The sequence below is a fragment of the Euprymna scolopes genome, chromosome 10, assembly GCF_053919585.1.
Source record: "Euprymna scolopes isolate OS-2025 chromosome 10, ASM5391958v1, whole genome shotgun sequence".
Taxonomy (NCBI): Eukaryota; Metazoa; Mollusca; class Cephalopoda; order Sepiida; family Sepiolidae; genus Euprymna; species Euprymna scolopes.
Genome location: NC_136491.1, coordinates 26,810,847 through 26,832,659, shown reverse-complemented (window position 1 = coordinate 26,832,659; position 21,813 = coordinate 26,810,847). Strand labels below are relative to the sequence as shown.

The following is a 21,813-nucleotide window of genomic DNA, read 5'->3' as shown; positions in this document are numbered from 1 at the left end:
GTTCCAATGCCCACTGACATCCAGCTACCCATTCCAATACCCACTGACATCCAGCTACCCATTCCAATACCCACTGACATCCAGCTACCCGTTTTAATGCCCACTGACGTCCAACTACCCGTTCCAATACCCACTGACATCCAGCTACCCGTTCCAATGCCCACTGACGTCCAACTACCCGTTCCAATGTCCACTGACGTCCAACTACCCGTTCCAATACCCACTGACGTCCAGCTACACGTTTTAATGCCCACTGACGTCCAGCTACACGTTTTAATGCCCACTGACGTCCAACTACCCGTTTTAATGCCCACTGACGTCCAGCTACACGTTTTAATGCCCACTGACGTCCAACTACCTGTTCCAATGCCCACTGACATCCAGCTACCCGTTCCAATACCCACTGACATCCAGCTACCCGTTCCAATACCCACTGACATCCAGCTACCCATTCCAATACCCACTGACATCCAGCTACCCGTTTTAATGCCCACTGACGTCCAACTACCCGTTCCAATGCCCACTGACATCCAGCTACCCATTCCAATACCCACTGACATCCAGCTACCCATTCCAATACCCACTGACATCCAGCTACCCGTTTTAATGCCCACTGACGTCCAACTACCCGTTCCAATACCCACTGACATCCAGCTACCCGTTCCAATGCCCACTGACGTCCAACTACCCGTTCCAATGTCCACTGACGTCCAACTACCCGTTCCAATACCCACTGACATCCAGCTACCCGTTCCAATGCCCACTGACGTCCAGCTACCATTTCCAATGCCCACTGACGTCCAACTACCCGTTCCAATGCCCACTGACGTCCAGCTACACGTTTTAATGCCCACTGACGTCCAACTACCCGTTCCAATACCCACTGACATCCAGCTACCCGTTCCAATGCCCACTGACGTCCAGCTACCCGTTTTAATGCCCACTGACGTCCAACTACCCGTTCCAATACCCACTGACATCCAGCTACCCGTTCCAATACCCACTGACATCCAGCTACCCATTCCAATACCCACTGACATCCAGCTACCCGTTTTAATGCCCACTGACGTCCAACTACCCGTTCCAATACCCACTGACATCCAGCTACCCGTTCCAATGCCCACTGACGTCCAACTACCCGTTCCAATGTCCACTGACGTCCAACTACCCGTTCCAATACCCACTGACATCCAGCTACCCGTTCCAATGCCCACTGACGTCCAGCTACCATTTCCAATGCCCACTGACGTCCAACTACCCGTTCCAATGCCCACTGACGTCCAGCTACACGTTTTAATGCCCACTGACGTCCAACTACCCGTTCCAATACCCACTGACATCCAGCTACCCGTTCCAATGCCCACTGACGTCCAGCTACCCGTTTTAATGCCCACTGACGTCCAACTACCCGTTCCAATACCCACTGACATCCAGCTACCCGTTCCAATACCCACTGACATCCAGCTACCCGTTCCAATACCCACTGACATCCAGCTACCCGTTCCAATGCCCACTGACGTCCAGCTACCAGTTCCTACTTAAAGAACCCATGAATCTCAACCTTGCGAGACACCCGTTCTCGCTTCGGCTGATCTTGAATCCATGCCTGTACATTTTTTCCCATTCATTTCTTGGTAAAAATAAATCACGATACACATCATCTTTAATCAACCATCTGTATTTGTCATCCTTCTCTGCTATTGCTTCACTTTCCTTGCTTTGTGTCTACTTTAATAATTGTATGGTCGATTAGCACCTTCATCGACTTTTAACCTTCTGCAACGCGACCTGTCATGAGTTGCTTACTCCTGTTGTGTTACTCCTGAGTTGCTTACTCCCGTATTAAAATAACAAATGACAATTTATGTAATATTAAAACCAAAAGGTTAAACCTAATTAAAAAAAAAAACAGAAAAATCTTTATGATATATGTACCTGTCACGGAACAAAGATATTATATTCCAAAAAATCATGTGAATTGATGAAGTAGTTTTATTTTTAACTAAGAAAATCAAATTTTATGAGTAAGCAAAAAGGTACTGTCTTGAGTTGCCATCTTGCAAATAAGACAAAAGCAGATAAGTCCTCAATAATTCGAACTTATCAGATCGGCATTGTAACATTAATTGCTTTAAATCGTTTAAAAATAATTTTCTTTATAAAAAACTAGCATTTCAGCCCGGCGTTGCCCGGGTGTTTGGAGGTGTATGCTGAGCAAAAAAAAAAAGTAAATTTTTTTTTAATTTGACCCCTATTATGACCCCTTAAAATTTATAGTTTCGGGCTCAAATCACTTTATTAAATTAGATCCAGGTTCAAGGAACCTATATCTAAAATTTCAAGTGTCTAGACCCAAAATTGTCGGAGGAGTTTGGTAGAGTTCTTAAAGGTCAAATCGTTGAAATTTGACCCCTTAACAGCCAAATTTCTGGCTGACACCCGTCATCACATCGATTTTCCCAAATCTCAGTACCCGGTATTTCAAATTTCGAGTCTATAGACTAAAAATTGACAGAGTTATTGCGTAGGGAAATGTACACAGACAGACAGACAGACACGTTCACTTTTATAGATATATAGATAAAACTACTAGGTCAGTTCTCATGATTTTTGGAATATGACATTTCCGTTCCATGCAGGATACGTACATCATAAAGATTTTTTTGTAGTTTCTTTTTTTTTTTTTTTTTTTGTAAATTTTTACCTGTGTCCATTTTTACATTATTCTTTAAAAAGACGACTTCTAACGGTTTTGGGGTGTGCTGAAAACGACTATCGCATTTAAATTTTCCAAAAATAAGTAGTTTTACGAATATTAAACAATATCATTTCTTATGTTATTGCTGGTGGTCATTGGTAAACGCCACCCCGAGAAAGTTAAACTATCCGCTCGCTCGTCCGTACCAAAATGGCCACCAACAATAACATAACAAATATACATTGCTTAATATCCGAGAAAGTACTTATTTGCGGAAAATTTAAATGCGATATTCGTTTTCAGCATACTCGAAACCCCCGAAAAGCCGTCTTTTTAAAGAAAAATGTTAAGGTGGAAACAAAGTAAAAATTTACCTTTTATATATATATATATATATATATATATATATATATATATATATATATATATATATATATATATATATATATATATTGAATTCTAAATAAGAATCAAAGTGTTTATAGAAAATACGAAATCTTGTGCATGTTCGTATACGTACTTTAAAAACTAGCGATTTCTTTGTTATGATCTAGCGGGTTTTGACAAATCAAAGTTAAAAACACTGCCTCGTTTTCAGATATCTGCAGGAAGTGACGTCAGACGTAGCAATGACGTCACGGTATTATTTACGGAAGTAATTTTAGACAGCATCAACAATGGCTGTCCCTATACCGATGGATGTAAATGTTACCAAAAAAGAATTAGCGGAAGCACTTGGAGATAGCATTACTATGTGAGTTAGATTTTTTTTTACATTTTTATTTTCATAAATTTTTTTGTTTATTTCATTAAACGGCAATATTGTTTTTTTAATTGTAAAGCTAAAACCGTGCGCGCTTTGAAACTGAGCTCCAAAATAATACGCATGCGTAGTCCATACTCATTCATAAAGATAAAAATCCCGGTAAAAATTACCCTGTGTTAATTTCAAAATATATCAAGTAAATATTCACTTTTTTTTTTTTTTTTTTACACATAATTGAAGAAAAGGAAAAACAAACAAAAGCAACTAAGTAATAAATGTATTAATTAATATGGAAGGACAACCACGTGCTCCTACTAAAATTGTTAACGAATTAGACTCGCCGAAATCTCTTTTGGATATAGATTTTAATCATCGCGCACTTGTTAGTCTCACTCTAACCAACCGTGAAACGATTGATTTTCTTGCAAAGTTCCGCCTTGTTGCTAACTCTGCGACGTGCCAAAGATGCGGCAAAGAATGTTCACTGATTGCAACCAGCACCAAAAGTTGCGATGGATTTCAATGGAAATGCAACCCGTGCGATTATACACAGTCAATTCGTACACGCTCCTTCTTTGCCGAAAGTCATCTCAGCCTACAACAGCTATTGGATTTGATTTACTCTTGGGCTTTTAACATCAATAACATAGTCATAAATAAGGAGGAATCATGCGACAACAAGCACACGGCCTATGAATGGTATTATTCTATTCGCGAAGTGTGTATCCGTTGGGTTGATGAACATCTTGCACTTCTCGGCGTTAGACCCGACGACGACAACTCTACCCCTATAGTCGTAGAAGTGGACGAAACAAAGTATTTTCACCGTAAGTATGCGCGTGGGGACTGGTATGAAGACCATTGGGTGGTAGCCGCAATTGAACGGGACAATACCAGCAATGCCTTCCTTGTACAGGTGCCCAACAGGGAAGCCGATTCTCTCTTGCCTTTAATACGAGACCGTGTTGTCACCGGTTCTGTCATTCACAGCGAGAGACGGTCTGCCTACAAGGCGAATGCGAAAACCTTGCCCGAGGGTTATAAACACGAAACCGTTGATCATACGCACGCCGTTGGGGGGTTCTTGGCCCGTGCCAAAAAGAAAATCAAACAAATGGAATTGAATGGGAGCAGCAAGGATCTATTTGATTCTTATCTCAAAGAATTTGAATGGAGATGGCGAAATAAGGCTTTTCCCAATGACAAAGCATTCCAGAAAATACTTGTAACTATTTCAGAACAATATTCCGTATGAGTGAAAATTGGAAATATAAATCTTTGCAATAATAAATTTATTAAATGTTTTTCTTATATATATATATTTATATATAAATTGAGATTTAATTTTTTTATTTTTTGATGGGTGTAGGTTAATAGAATTACTCCAGGAAGATGGGAAGGAATTTGCCATCCAGACTTATTGGCAGGGTTAAAAAAAAGAAAAAAAAAAGGTTTAAACACAACAATAAGCCTAAGTCCTGATGGCAAGTCATCCACCCCATCGGATTATTCGCTAGAGTGATTCTATAAAATTACCAGTTTTTTTTTTGTGGGGGGGGGGGTATACCACCCTCACCCCACCCACCCCTCTGCACATATACTGCTAACATTTTTGTTATCACTTAATTTATTTTGGTACTTTTGCATTCAGCGTACAGGATATCTGTGATGTTGGTTCGAGCTTCTTGACTGGCAGCTGACGTAAACCGCCGGAATATGTCGTGCGCGTGCGTGCGTGCACCGGCCAAATTTAAAAATTTTATGAAACAGAAAAATAACTTATCAGATACTAATTACAATGACAAAAAAAAAAACAAAAAACAACAAATATAATAAACTACTGTAAGTTTCATCGATAAATATATTTTATTTATTTTTAAATAAATAGAAACATATATTCTTTAAGAGAATTAAAAAAAAAAAAATTGATTTTTTTTTTCTTTCATTCTTAGAAAAACCTTGGGGGCTTATTCAGATTGTGTGTAATGCTGTGACCCTTTGGCTGTAATCATAGCGTAGTATCTGTGTGAGAAATTTTCCACATACAACGGCCATATTGTTTTTGGCTGCCTTTTTTCTTTTTTTTTTTTTTTTTTCTACACAGTGATCACCACTTATCAAGGCCCGGAAGCCACTCAGGGATAAGGGTTATTGCAAGTACATTGCGTTAGTGTGGAGATTTGATGAAGTGTTTACTTAAGGGAGCGGTTCATTAGGAATTTAACATTGGACTTGAAGACATCCAAGCCTACATGCTTTCTAAGTCGGTCTGTCATTGGTTTAATTTGAATGCTCCAATCCGTATTCATGCATTATTTTTTCAGTCTGGGAATGAACACGGGAAACAGCAGACTCACAACAGCAACGATCTGTCTAGAGTGCCAGGATTTTACCTTCTTGGACACCAAACAGTGAATGAACAAAGGACATTTCTCTAAATACAGAGATAACATAATTGCTGGACTTATTTTACCCAATGAGGATATTCTACTGTGTTCGGCATGATATATATAATTATAGGAATTTATTCCTATTTCTTCCAGAGACCATGAAGTCCCAAATTATGCCGTATTTGGCACCAACATTCACATCGTGCTCACCATATACAACATGGATCCTTCGAAAAAGAAGCTCGAACTAACATTTCCACAGAGGAATCAAACTAAAGGCTCCATGCATATGGATAGCAAATTCAGCCACTGTTTTTGCAAAGGACTTACCGTGACCAAAGAACTTTCATTTCTGATACATTGTGAATAAAATTTGAGTTAAAGGTATGGCTTTGTCTGTGGAATTTCATTTGCTATCTTCAGGGAGGAAATTGGGTGTGTGGGAAAGAAATTTCTTACATCTGTTAACTGTGGCAGGTAGGGTTAAAACATTATTATTATTGATTTGAGCGATGGCGGGTCGCTGGATCTGTTATGATTAGAAAAATAAACAATTCAATTTGGAAAAAGTGATTGACAATTGAAATAATAAACAACTAAAATAAAATGTGATTTTAAAAAATACAGGAAAACATAATTTTTGGTTTGGATAAACAAATAATCAGATTTGTTATGTCATTGGTTGAGGTCTTAGACATGTGATGAGATGTAGATTTGGGGAGATTGTAGTCAGTCGTTAGCTGAACATCAGAGAGAACGGATGACTCAAGGGGGGAGTTGATCTCTCCATGATGCAGGTAGCTGTGTTTTCTCAGACAGCCAAGATATGAAGACATAATCTCTGAAGATGCAAGCTGGAATCATGAAAATAAATGTTCGTATATAATCCAGGTATGTGTTGTTATTTGCATCTGTTAAAAAGAACTGTTTGCCTACAACTGTTTCGATACGTCCACGTCAACCGTTTCCTGTTAGAACTGTTGCAAAAATGTTAAAATATACACACTAGACGATCAGCTAAATGATACGATGTATGTACATACACGCATTTACACGTACATGAATATACAGATAAAATATAAACCCTACTATTTAACATATACGTCATTTCGGAACATATTCATATACACACAACATAACAGGGTAGGAACAATTGAAAAGTAAAGAAAATGTAGAAAAGTCTGAATGATGTATGTATTCATAACAGAGTGAAGATGAAATATTCCATAAATCGATCAAGTAATTTTATTTAAAACTAAGAAAATCAAAATTCACTATTTTTAGCGATTTTTACTATTAAAAATTGCATTGAGCATATAGCATCTGCTAAATATGACCGGAACAAATCTTTGGCAGAGACATTTCATAGCAATAAGTTTTCAACACGCATGCATATTAAGTATGTGTAAAGACATAACGTTGTAATTTGCCTATTCACACACACATGCGATAAAAGAACTATGAAAGAATATCGCATGCAGTAATACAACAAATAGTCCAGAACGTTCTAGAACTCTCCTAGATAAGCTATTGCGTGTGTAAATCAAACCAGTCCAGGATGCAATTTTAGGAGTAACATCATTGCCAACTCTGTCCTTGTGATGTCAAAAACATTAACATGACTTTGTGCGCACCATACACCTAAATTCTCGGCATCTAATGTACCATATCGAACAAGAATTTTTTTTAAACTGATGTTGCATATGTATTGAACACACATGCATGTCACTTAAACACGTAATGATTTTATTTCCCCTCCAGAAAATAACAACGTGCTCCCTCTCAAAATGAAAATTCATAATCATGAATTTTTGCCTTTTTCCGTAAGACCCTTATTATAGCGAATCCTTTTCAATGAACACTACGTGTACAAAATCCTTAACGTTCCGGCATTCGAAGTAATGTTTCTCTAACATGATCGTAACTGTTGTTCGTTTTATATAAATTCATCATGCGACCTTGCCGCTCCTCATGTGGTTCTCGTAAAATTTTTCATGAGTTTTGTAAAAGAAAAAAGAGAAGAAAAAAACCCATGGATTACTTTATTTAAAAAAAAATTACCGCATGAGCTAAAAAATGTTCAAAAAAAAAAAAAAGGAACCACATTTCCCACAAAGTGGTGACCCTTGTGAGTTCAGAATGTGACGGACACCCCGATGAAATACGATCGCACATTTTAGCCGTGCGCAAACTCATTTCAAATCCACACATGAATCCAGAAACTAAGGACTACTTGGGGTTGACTGGACCGCTCACTTCAATAACCTTTATTGAATAAATAACAACGCTGGAATTCAGTAAATCATAACTCACACACTTTACAGACTGTGATCGAAGAATTACCGAACGATAGTTCCAGATCAGAAGACTCGCGCGGCACAAAATGGAAAATATCAGTGTCATCAAATTCGACTTGGTTAAAGTTCTGCCTTTTTGGATAGACGACACTATGCTCTGGGGTCTCAACTCAAAAATGGAAAGAAAAACTAACGAAACCGACCTTTCTTTTTCAATCATCTAATGTGATGTCAGTAAATCAATCATGCATATCCACGGACTTCCTTATGAAATAACGACACTAGTCTCACCAAAATTACTGATTTTTTTGCGAATAATCGCTCAAAAATCGAAAATTAAACAATATGATTTCCCGACAAATTGAATTCTGACAACAGTCAATTAGCACCAAAAAACGGACCTCCTACAAATTAACGGTCATGTAGCCAGCACGTTACACAACCCGCCAACCAACAGGATTTTACCTACATTGATACTAGTGATGATTATCAATGCCTATTTGACGCAATATTTTACCATTGAGCTCGTGATACAATGCCAACAAATACTCTACCGCCAAACCACGGTTACTCCGAGCACAACAGAGATACTGCCATTTTTTACGCATGCAGAAATTAATAACGCCCCCCTCCCACCTTCCTGGGTCAACCACGCTCAGCGCCTTCGGAACCAGCTCATTACAAGCACATCGGATTCTTAAGCAATCCTGATACATTTACATGCATGCATAAAGGAGCTTGTTACAAACACATCGCATTCTTACGCAGTGCCGATACAGCACACACACATGCATATTTGCCATTCAAGCCATCAATAACGTCGATTTCTAGCAGATCACAGCTGACCAAGGAATGACGAGGAATTATCACCTACGACATTCTGCCTTCGTCTATGGTCTAAACAGATACGAAAGTCCATAATGCACTTGTCGAACACATGTGACTCGTTTAAATTTAGCATCCGCCATATATTGCCGGAACAAATCTTCGGCAGACACATTTCATAGCAATCAGTTTTCAACACGCATGTGTATTAAGTATGTGTAAAGGCACATCGTAATTTGCCCATTCGTACGCATGCGATAAAGGAACTATGTTATGCATCGCGTGCAGTAATACAACAAATAGTCTGGAACGTTCTAGAACTCTCCTATATAAGCTTTTGCACGCGTAAATCAAACCAGTCCAGGATGCAGTTTTAGGAGTAAACAACATTGTTGCCAACTATGTCCTTGTGATGTTAAACCACTAATATGACTTATGCTCACGCTATACACTTAAATTCTCAGCATAGAAAATACCATGTCAAATGAGAATTCTTTTCAGCAAGTTATTTTGAACTGCTGTTGCATATGTATTGAACACACACACACACACACGTCACTTAAACAAGTAATGATTTTCTTTTCCCCTCCAGAAAATCATGCGTGTGCCTTCTCAACATGAAAAATCTGTAACCATGAACTTTTTTCTTCGAGACACATTAACAAAGACTGTCTAAGGAACACTTGTTGCAAAAACCCTTAACGTTGGAATGATTTGAATTACTGTTTTTTAAACATGTTAAGAAATGTGATTTTTATCTCAGTCCAGATATACTCTACCACTTTCGACTTATAGATATCTCTGCACCTGCAACCATGATCTCTAATATCGACGAATTCCGACTACGAATAGGTGAATGCCGACTCACAAGCCAGTTTTCTATCTGGTGACTCTGCCGTGAGTCCTATAGACATGTTTATTTTTTATCTCTCAGCTTCAGTTTGAGTTGTATCTCTTTTTTTTTTCTTTTTTTTTATTTCATCCGATTTCATCATGCCCGATAAAAACGCTAAAACTCACTTAGTTGTAAAATTTGATTTACTTGAATAAGAAAAAAACTACTTGATCAAAGCATATGATTTTTTGAATATGTCGTCTTTATATATTATTTAATTGGAATTCATTATTGAGATGAGTATTATTTATTAATTAATAAATAATACTCAATAATGAATTCCAATTAAATAATATATATATATATATACCATTCGGCACGAGCCCAACCATGGAAGATCAGATAATAAACGTGGATTTATGAGACCTAAAACTCCAACCTTGATCACACTTCGAGATCTTTGGTGCAGTTGATAAACATTGAATCTCGACGGTTCCAGGTGAGAATTGTCTGAAGATAGCAGTTTCAATCCTACCTAAAGCTGGCCAGAGGCTTACTTGACCAAAATGTGATGAGACAACAACTATGGATGGCAGTAATTGTTGAGAATGCAGTTAGGAGATTGGGAGTTCCTATCCCGTCACAGTTACCACCTGACAAAGGCCAGAGGAATAGTTGGCCGAAACATGAAACAACACCCAAGAAAGATGAGGATAATAGTCTGCAATAAATAAATTTATTTCATCTTTGTTCTGTGTCTGGTACATACATCATATTTCTTTTTTTTTTCTTTTTTTTTTTCTTTTTTTTAATTGCTGCCATAAATGCCAATCTGAAGAAGCACCAAACTTTTGATCTTTTTTTTCTTTTTTTTCAAGAAAAGTATTAAGTATTTCTAGGAAAAATGTTGACGTGTTTTTAGGATTGGTATTAGACTGATTAAATTTGTTTTTAATTTTTTTCTTGCAATTAAGTCGTTTGACCAACTTGATCAGCGCTCAGCATATTCTGGCAATTTACGTCAACTGTCAGTTAAACTTGACGCAACATTTGCAGGAAATCCGGTGCACTAAATGCAAAAGTACTGGGTGCCTTTGGTAAGTTTCCAGACTTTTTTTTCGCTTGGGCACTTTTATTGATAATATACACATGAAACTCTAGTCTCCTTCGAAGTAATCTCCTCCAGCTGCAATACACTTGTACTGTTCCAACAACTTCTGGAAGGCCCCATGGAAGTCCTCTTGTGCGAGCGTGTCAATGACCCTCGTCAGAACCTCTTTCATCTCAATTCTCTCATAATAACAGCCTCTAAGGTTCTTCTTGTGATTAGGGAATGATCACAGGGATCAGATCTGGAATATAGTGAAGGTGAGGAACTGTCTTGATGCCCATCATGTTCAAATAGTCTGTCAAAAGTATGAAGTTGTGGACTGATGCATTGTCTTGGTGGAAATGCCACTGATCCAATTTGAAGAGTGCTTGCCTCTTCTGATGGACTCTCTTCCTGAACTCCTTTAAGAACTCAACATAGTATTCCTTTGTTGACTGTTCAGTGGGAACCCAGTGCACATAACTCATGCCTATGCTGTCAAAAAAAAAAAAAAAAAGGGGTCATCACAAGTTTCTAGGTGGATTAGCTCTGTCTGGCCTTCTTTGGTCTGGGAGTAGCTAGCATGCTTCCATTGGGAACTCTGTTTCCTGGTCTCTGTGTCATAGCAATAGATCAAGCCTTCATTTCAGATCATCAGAGCATCAAGAACTCCCTGCTGTCATGACAACGCCTTTCTTTCTGATCTTCTGAGCACCTTTGAGACAAACTTTGTGCAAATCTTCCACATCTTCAGTTCTCTTTGGATAATTGTGTGTATAGTTCCCACACTGACATCAAACTGTGCACTTATTGTAGGTATCCCAAATTAGCCTAGTTTAGGACGCGAAAGCTGGTAAATAAAGTTAAATTTCCCTTAAATTCAACTTGCGATATATCGCTTATTTTTTTGTGCTTATTTTGATAAAGTTTTGATTTAAATAAAATGTAATCTTTTTGCTTTATAGATATATAATTCTTTTTCTTGTGTCTTTAATAGTTTTTTTTTTCAAAGTTATTTCAAGTTATGTCACTAATTTTGATGAAAGCGGCTTTATTTTTTACACAAAAAAAATGTTGGTGTTTTTAAAATTTGGTGCACACAATATTGTGAGTCTCTAGGTATAAAAAAATAGTACCATTTTAAAGAAAAAAGGTCACATCGATATGATGAGCTTAAAAAAGGGTTTTAAGTTGTTTTTCACAAAGATCCAACTTGAAAACTTCAGTGAAAGAAATATGAAATAAGTTCAATTGAAAAAATTCTGAAAATCGCACCGTTTTGTAGAGAAATATCTCCTCTTTAATAATCTGTTGGTGTCATATTACTACGCTCATGAATCAAGGAGCTCCACTAATAAAAGTGAATGTACCTAAACATCGAGATTTACAATTTAATCCCAAGCGACCAAAATACAGTACGAAGTATGATCACTAAAATCAACTGTCAGCACGAACGAGCCAACGTAAACAAACAACTTGTTTCACTATGGATTTGTTTTTGTTGATTTAAAAGTTATAGAAAGTTATTGTTTAAAATATTTTTAGTGCGACAAGCACGTCAATAAAAAATGAAAATTTACAATTTAAAAAATAATGTCAGTTTATTTTCTGTATCTTCTTTCAAATTTTCATGTGTTCTTTGCTTTATCTTCTTTCGGTTGAATAAACTTCAGCATTGTTAAATTATTTTTAAAAAATTAAACTGGGTACATTTTAAACCAAAAAAAAACATTTTTAGTTGCGTGTGACTGACAGAAAATTTTTTTTTTCACTTAAAAGCATGTGCCTCATTTTTTTTTTTTTTTTGTTTACTTATTTCTCTTACGTTCTGTCGGGCGTTTTTGATATATCTAAAATTTTGTTAAATTATTTTTTTTTTTATTAGACTGTACAGTTACATTACTTTAAAAAAAAATTAACAAAATATAACTAAGTTACGGTCAACAATTCATGTTGCCAAGCTAATCAAAAACCTTGATTCCAGTAAAGCAACTGGCCCTGACGGTATTCCAATTATAGTACTCAAAAAACTTCAACCTGAACTAGCGCCCATAATTACAAAACTGTTTAAACGTTATCTTAAGGAGAATAGTTTCCCATCTCCCTGGAAAATTTCATCAGTATGCCCTGTGTTTAAGAATTCAGGTGATCGCTCATCCCCCTCTCAGTACAGGCCAATAAGTCTCCTGTGCGTCATGAGTAAGTTGTTGGAATCTGTGTTAAATAAAGAAGTAATCAACGATCTCAACAAAAATAACCTTCTTAGTGACACTCAATATGGTTTCCGTTCTGCTAGATCTACAGCAGATGTGCTTACAGTTATATCTCATAGGATTAGCAAATCTCTCGACGGAGGCCACCTTTCTAGGGCAATTGCTCTTGACATATCTAAGGCCTTTGATAGGGTATGGCATAAAGGTTTACTTCATAAGATCTCTAGCTATGGTATAGCTGGAAATGTCTTCTCAATTATTAAATCATTTCTTTCTGATAGGTTCATAAGAGTAGTAGTTGAGGGGCAAAAATCAGAAGCTCACAGTATTAATGCCAGTGTCCCTCAGGGGTCCATCCTGGGCCCAACTCTCTTCCTGATCTACATTAATGATCTTCCAAATCACATCCTTACATCATTTGTAGACATTTATGCTAACGACACTACCATTTATGGTAGCACATCTAAGACAGTAAACGACCAAGTTCTCTCCAATTCTCTCTCCTCTGATCTTGAGCACATAGTACAATGGGGAAAGGAGTGGCTGGTTACTTTTAATGCATCTAAAACCAAGCTTCTCTCTTTACATAATCAACATTCTGATCCACATCTGGCATCAATTGAAATGAATGGCTCTCGTCTTGAGGAGGCCTCAAGTTTTGACAAGCTTCTGGGCTTGACCATTACTCCTGATCTTAAATGGAACACGTACATCAAATCTGTTGCCAAGGCCGCTGGAAAAATGGTATGATCTTTCTATCGATCCGGTAGATATCTCACTGCTGATACAATTCTCTATCTATATAAGAGCCAGGTACGTCCAAGGATAGAATATTGTTGCCACATCTGGGCAGGAGCTGCTAGAAAGGACTTGTCCTGCCTTGATAGAGTTCAAAATAGACTTCGTAGCCTCGTAGGAGATGTCCTTTTCTCTTCCTTGCAACCTCTATCTCACAGAAGAGATGTTGCAAGTTTGTCTCTGATGTATCGTTATTTTCATGGAAGGTGTTCAACTGAGCTTCAATCAATGGTCCCCCCTCACCAAACTTTCACAAGAAACACTCATCTAGCTGTACACACTATCAATAATTCCCCCCACTCTTTATCTGTGCCTAAACCTAAACGTAGATTCCATGAACAAAGCTTCTTTCTTAGGACTGCACGGCTGTGGAATTGTCTTCCGTTTTCTTGCTTTCCGGCTGACTACAATATGGTTGTGTTCAAGTCTAACTTAAATAAGTTCTTGATGAGCCGTTCTATATAAATTATCAAATTTACCAAATTTTCATTACTAATGATTACTATATTGTCCAATGTCTACTGTACACTCTTTAACCCTTATCCTGGAGTGGCCTCTTGGCCTTGATAAGTGGTGATGCCTATGTAAAAAAAAAAATAAATAAAATTAATTTCACGTAAAAATGTGCATTTTTTTTTTTTGTTTATGTTCTATCGAGCGTTTTTGATAAACTTGAAGATTTTGTTAAATTATTTTTTTATTACACTGTACGTTACTTAAAATATAAGAACTGAAAATCTTGTTCTGTGCACGTGGCGCATAAATGTAAAAATTACTTTCACTGTAAAAATCATTTTTTTTATTTGTTTATTTAATAATTCCTGAGACGGTACTTATACAGTTTATCGCCGAAAGTGGAGACGCCATTTATTTTTCGCGCATCTGTCGTTAACATCCGAGGGAGAAGTCAGTATTTTAAACTATGACCGAAGTTAAAAATAAATAACAAAAACTTAAACTAGATATTAATTACTTCCGGAAAGAACTATGAAAAAAAAAGTAAATAAAGAAAATGGAAGAGAACATATAATCGTAATTATTTGAAAATATTTCGGTTTAATTAATGAAAACGGGAATGTTTTTCATGAAACGTATATGTATTTTTATTATTAAAAACAAAATGAAAAATTATTAAAAACAGAAAATGAAAATGACATATTCATAATTGTCTAAACTGGGTGAGCGCCATTTGAAAATCAAAACATTTACTGTATAAAAATTTATCAAAATATAATTGTAAAAACATTTATTGAAAAGTTTGTGTAAAGAAAATATAATTTTAATAAAACAATTCTGTAATGAAAACAACATAGGATTTTATAAAATAGTTTTTTTTTTGTTTTTTTTTTCAAACAAATAAATAATTTTAATGAAACATTTTTTTGAATTAAAGCAATTTTGAAGGATCAACGACAAATTAATTTAAATGAAACTGAAAAATCATTATCTAGTTTAATTTTTTTTTATTTATTTCATGCTTCGGTCATAGTTTAAAATACTGATTTCTCCCTCGGATTTTAGCGATAGGTGCACGAAAAGAAATGGCGTCTCCATTTTCGGCGGTAAACTGTAGAAGTACCCCCGAAACCTATGTGTTCTCTCAGGTGTTTTTGATAAACTTGAACAGAGATATCTCAAGGTTGTGTTAGGTGTCAAAATCAACACCAGTGGAAATAAAGTTTAACTGGAAGCTGCTCTCTCTGACTACCAGAGAAGAAATCCAGTTGATTCATTTCAACCTCCAAAGCAACAAAAAAAGTCCCTTAGTGAATCTGCTGAACATTTAGATAACTCCTGTAGTTGTGATGAAGAACCATCTCAGGATATCTTTACTTATGAGCATCAAGGACAATGGGTTGCTGTCTACTATGACACCAACTTTTACATTGGCCAAGTCATTGAGTTTATGTCTGCATTCAGCACTGTAATAAAATTTTTATTGCAAAACAAAGGTAGAAAAGATTTTTTTTGATGGCTTTTGTCAGATGACATTGCACAGGTAGTCGGCATTTGTTAACAGATGAGGTTTGGAGGTAATGTCAGTTTTAAGTGATGGTAGGATTTCGAGTGTTAAAGAATTCTGAGAGAAAATCAATAAGGAAGGAATTGTAGTAAGACCTCTGCCTATAGAATATCTTGTTTACTTGTCTTTTAAGTTAAAAGTTTTTTGATGCTTGAAAAAAAATGACTTCTGACTTTTTGTATAACAAATTTCTAAATCTTATTGTTGTCGGTCCTTTTTTTATTTATTTTTTTTTTTTTGGCGAGTTTACATTTGCCAAAGTAAAAATATTTCTGTGGCAAAAAGTTTTGTTATTAGAAACAAGGCAAACATTTTTTTTTTTAATTCCTCACCCAAAATTAGTAAAGTTGCAAAGTTTTAAGCTTCTACCTCCAATGGTTACATTTTTACAGCTATTTTAGTAACGTATAATTTTGACTCCTTTTCTTAACCCATTTTTGCCCTTTTTTATCAAATTGTCTGTTCGACTGCTTTAACATGGTCCACAATTGAGTAGTTTTATCAATTTATAATTAAAAGAAAACATTATCTTGATCTCTAATGTGTTATTAATCATACTAAGAAAATTCAATATATTAGCTATTGAAATGAAATTGATATGAACAGTCAAAGTTGCACTTCCGTGTCATATTTGCACATTTTTCCCGTTGGTAGTGGATTTTGCCTAGTGTTTAAGTTGGTTTCATCTAATAATTATTGCCTTCATTAGTATTAATTTTCATTTACCACAAGATGACATTACATTTATAAGTATTTTTCACTTGTTAGTAACTTACATTTTTAGTTATATACTATGAAATTTGACTTCTGGACCATGATAGCAAATATCAACTTTCCGACAAACTTTGAATGATCATAACTGATGGCTAATTGAGCTACCAAAATAAATTTGATACTTTTGTTTATGGTTTACAAAAATCTATATGACCACATTAATTTTTTTTTAGATATAATGAAAATAAAATTTTGGTTTGGGATACCTACTTATCGTCTCTATAGACACACGATAGTCCTTAGCCATGAAATTCTTTATTTGTCCAACCAACTCTGATGTTTTTACTTCCTTACTCCTCCCACTCCTCTCATCATCTCTCACAGATTCTCTGCCTTCCCTGAAACTTGCCACCCGAAAACTGGTGCTTGATTCATGCAAGATGGTCCATTAGCAGTCTGAAGCATTCCATACATTTCTGTAGCATTTTTTCCATGTTTAAAACAGAATTTTATTGCATATCGTTCTTCTAAAATGTCCTCACATCCAGATTGCATTTTTGAAATTCACCAGCTGTGACAATCAGGCTTTAGTAGGATGTATTCCAATTCCTGCTATAGCTGTTCATTATAACCTGAAATCATAAAAATTGGTCAGTCATCTCATAAGATGTATAGCAATAACATACTGAATTTTCAAGAGTCTGTGACAATTTTAAATATCTGTACAAAAAAGTCTAGAAACTTATTGAAGGCACCTAATATCTTGTGATTAAATCGGCGTCTTCAATTTTTCCATGTAAGTAATTAAATACTATTTTAGTCACCCAAATTATTTATAGTGGAGTAGGCTTGGATGGGTTTGGATAATATTTGTAAACACCTGTTTATAATGTAAAACTTCGATTAAATCATTGATTTATGGCAAGTTGAACCGTATCAAAGAAACGTTAAAATATCAATATTTATGCCGGTACTCAGAAAACACCAGTTAGGCTATCTTGTCTTTTATTCCTCACCCCCTCTAATCGAACTGTATATGTAAAATGCAATAAAACTAAAACAGCTAAGACTTTAACAGTTTAGAGAAAAAACAAAAAAGCAAATACACAGCAATAAATATTACCAAAGGCAAACTCTAGCGACGGCCAATAGACTGAGAAAAACTCAGTTACTATTTTTATTTATTTATTCATTTTTTTTTTTTAATGTACACAGCTGGTGTCAGCTCTGAAAAACAAAAACATAATTAACATGTAGAATCTCCATAATTACTCAAAAATCGAAAATTAAACAGAACCACAGCTAATACCTCTCACCAATTGTGCGAAAATGTAATGTTCAACTGAACTGTATATTTTTATTACCAGTATTTTCGAGCAGTTAGTGAAACTCCACATGATTGTTTAATGCCAGGCATGTTTTTTTTTTTTTTCGTTTTAACTTAGAGTTGACACCAACTATATATTAAACTAAAAAATGCTTTAAAATAAGTTAAAATACACAATTTATCCAGTTAGCTAGCTTGCGTTTGGTAAAATCTATTTGTTATATATATATATTTTTTTTTCACTACCGTTTTTTTTCTATTAAATACAGTTAAAAATACCCTTGCTTAATATTAATTCACATGGGTTTGTTTTACAATCCAAAGATGTATGAAAAAGTGGCCAAAAACAAATATATACCAAATAAATGTTATCAAAGGCAAAATAAGTTGCTCTTCTACCTATCTGCAAAAGTTTTTAGTGGTTTTACTCACTTTAAAACGTTTAATCTGTTCGAAAAACGTAGTGTCAAGCATTAGACGAGAGCAATAAAAATGGCCGCAAATTGACACCTAAATATTTAATGTTTTGATAATGACTTAAAAATAAAACCAAATACTGTTAAGAAACCTAAAGAATATATATCACGGTAACATATATTGGGTGAGTTTCTAACAGTATTTTGTATAATTTTTTGGCACTTCTTCATGACAGTGCCATAAGGCGACGGAGACAAGTTATCGAACCCTGCTCTTTGAATGAGAAATGCCCTCTACCGGCTGTTTTGTGAACCTCAAAATATAAACAAGTGTCTCCGAGAACGCAAAAGTATATAATAACGAAATGAATAACACAAAAAAGCGAAACATTTATTGTATAAAAATTATAATTTTAATGTTTTAATATTTTTTTTTTTTTTTAAATGAGTGATTTATAAGTGAAAATAAAATAATACATGTTAAAAACATGAAACATTTCTAGATTGTTTTTAGAATTATTTGAGGTTTTTTGCTGTAAGATTGTATAAAATGTAGCAACATGTAATTATTTATTTATTTTTTTTTTCACACTAAGATTATATAAAAAATATATCAAAATATGATTTAAGCGAAATGTAGCAAAATATAATTTCATAAACATGAAACATTTATAGAGGTTTAAGAATATTTTTTTTTATAGAAAGATATTTTTTTTTTACAGTAAGATTGTATAAACATATAACAAAATATAAGTTTTGGTTTGTCAATAGAACAAAATATAATTTTAATATAGAAGTTTTTATTTATAAAAATTTATAGAAATTAAAAAAATTATTATTTATTTTTTTTCAACGAGTGATACGATTTATTGACTCCTGTTCGACAGACACACACCTTCTATTGGCCGTTCTTGAAACTAAAATACATACATTCACCTCATGGCACTGTCGTGCAGAAGTGCCAATTTATTTTTAAATCCACTCAATAGATGTTGCTATGGCATTCTAACAGTATTTTGTACAGTTTTTTTTTTTTTTTAATCATAAAAACTTTAAATATTTAGCTGCCAATTCACTAGCAGTGTCAGAAATTTCGTGAAAATAGTGAATAATTCCACCCCATCTTTCCTAGCTTATAACTCCTCGAAAAATGTAATTCAAGCCCTAATTTTTTTTTCAATTAAAGGAGCAAGGACCAAGGTTTTATTAAAAAAAAAACAAAAAAAAAACAACAATGTGTTTTTTTTTTTAAAAAAAAGGTTTTAAACTTCGGACTTTACAGGTAAATTTCTAAAAAAGCGATTTTTTTTTTTGTTTTAAATTTGAATATATTATTTATTGACCTTTTCTCTTCAATTTGTGATATATAAAACTCCCCGACATAAATTAATTATTTACTTTTTAATAGACATTTCAAAATGAGAGGCGTGAATTATTCGACCCCCTGTCTTTCCAAGCTTATAACTCCTCGAAAAATGTAATTCAAGCCCTAATTTTTTTTTTCAATTAAAGGAACAAGGACCAAGGTTTCATTAAAAAAAAAAAAAAGACAAAAAAAAAAAACAATGTGTTCTTATAAAATAAGGTTTTAAACTTCGGACTTTACAGGTAAATTTCTAAAAAAGCGATTTTTTTTTTTTTTTTGTTTTAAATTTGAATATATTATTTATTGACCTTTTCTCTTCAATTTGTGATATATAAAACTCCCCGACATAAATTAATTATTTACTGGGTGACACTTGGTGGGGGGGGGGGCGTGAATTTAAAAAAAAACGTTTGTCTAAAATATTATATTCGGTTTATTGGAAAGAACATAAAATTTCACATTGACCCTGAAAATATCGTAAAAATAGAATCAATAGAAAAATTTTGATAGATTTTTAAAGTTTAAAAATTGAAAAATATTGAGTTCGGAAAATTCATTACTGTTTTAAAAAAAAAAAAAAAAATATTTCTATTACTTTTAAGACAACTGTAATAGTTTATTTTGGAAGTATAATCCATAAAGAAAATAAATAACCCACTTTTAACAGAAATTACGAGATTTTTATATTGTATTCGCAGTTTCGTGTTAGGGGTGTCAAAAATTCCTACAAAAATTCTGATACTGCTACCAATTCACGGCCATTTTTTTTGTTCTCATCTAACGCTTGACAATGATTTTGAACCGAATAAACACTTTAAAGTGAGTAAAACCACTAAAATCTTTTCCAGAAAGGTAGAAGAGTACCATTACAAGTTGATTTTTTTGTTTTCTTTTTAGATAATTTTTTTTTTCAACTTGCATGAAAAGAGCTATGTAAAAGATGCTTAAAACCGTTGAAATTATGCAAATACCATCAGTAGTTCAAAAGTTATGAGAATTTTAAGTGCCAAAATTTAGGCTTTTCCGTGGACATTTTTCTTTGTAAAAAGTGGGCTAAATTACAGACCTCAACGTTTCAAGAAATTCGGTAATTTTGCCACCATTTATTTATTTTTCAAGCTATTCTCAGGAAACGTAGCACTCTTATGTAAAATTGTATACTCTTTCTAATTATGCAGTCAAATTTGATGTATCTCTTTACCATAAGCCATAAATTATAAATTAAGATGTACAAATTTCAATATTTTTTAAGCTGGTATATGGTATCATACACTGGGTGTCTATTCATGAACAAAACTAAGTATTATAGTGGTATTTAAATATAGCTTTATTGAGAGCAGGCATTTTCTTGCCTTCTCACCAAAGGAGAGCTTAATCTGGGTGTAGCCATTGAATGCCTTAAGAGCATTCATGGCCGGTATTTACTACTCCTAAAAAATTGAGTAGATATGAATTAATCTCAGAAATAAATCGAAGAAAATTGTTCGTATAGATTTTGGATTTCTGTAAAAAATGGAATTCCCATAGTCGACCAGAACTTATGCATTTTGGGACCAGTCCAATTTTCAATTTTGTAAATCCTCTATCTGGCCCAAAATATATCCCTATTTTCTGAGATGCAACCATAAATTGTACTCTACGTGAATCCTTGATGTAGCTTTCACAGTATCAGGATACCAGGAATCCTGATAAGCAACAACTATATATCCACCAGTTGATGGTAATTTTTGTCATTTCTATTGATTTACTGAAAATTCAACTATGTAAACAAAGAAATAAAATGGTATTTTTTTTACCTTGTTTCTACCTTAACCTTTAAAATTATTACATTTTTTAGATTTTAGGGTATGCTGAAAACAAATATCACATTTAAATTTTCTGCATATTAAGCAATATCATTTTTTATGTTATCGCTGCTGGCCATCTTGGTACGCGCAAACCTAACCCCGAGAAACTATGTGCAAACACGTACCAATATGGCCACCAGCAATAACATAAGAAATTATATTGCTTAATATCAGGAAAGCTACTTATTTGCGGAAAATTTAAATGTGG

General features: G+C 34.6%; 1 protein-coding gene across 1 annotated transcript in view; it reads left to right on the top strand.

Moving 5' to 3' along the window:
* The first annotated feature begins 3,317 nt into the window (after positions 1-3,317).
* Positions 3,318-21,813, top strand: part of LOC145285882 (transcriptional adapter 1-like) — an 82,604-nt gene continuing 64,108 nt past the window's right edge. The window contains exon 1 of the mRNA XM_080134343.1: positions 3,318-3,452. Within this exon, the coding sequence (XP_079990469.1) occupies positions 3,376-3,452 (77 nt within the window). The 5' untranslated portion in view covers positions 3,318-3,375. The remainder of the gene's footprint in view (positions 3,453-21,813) is intronic.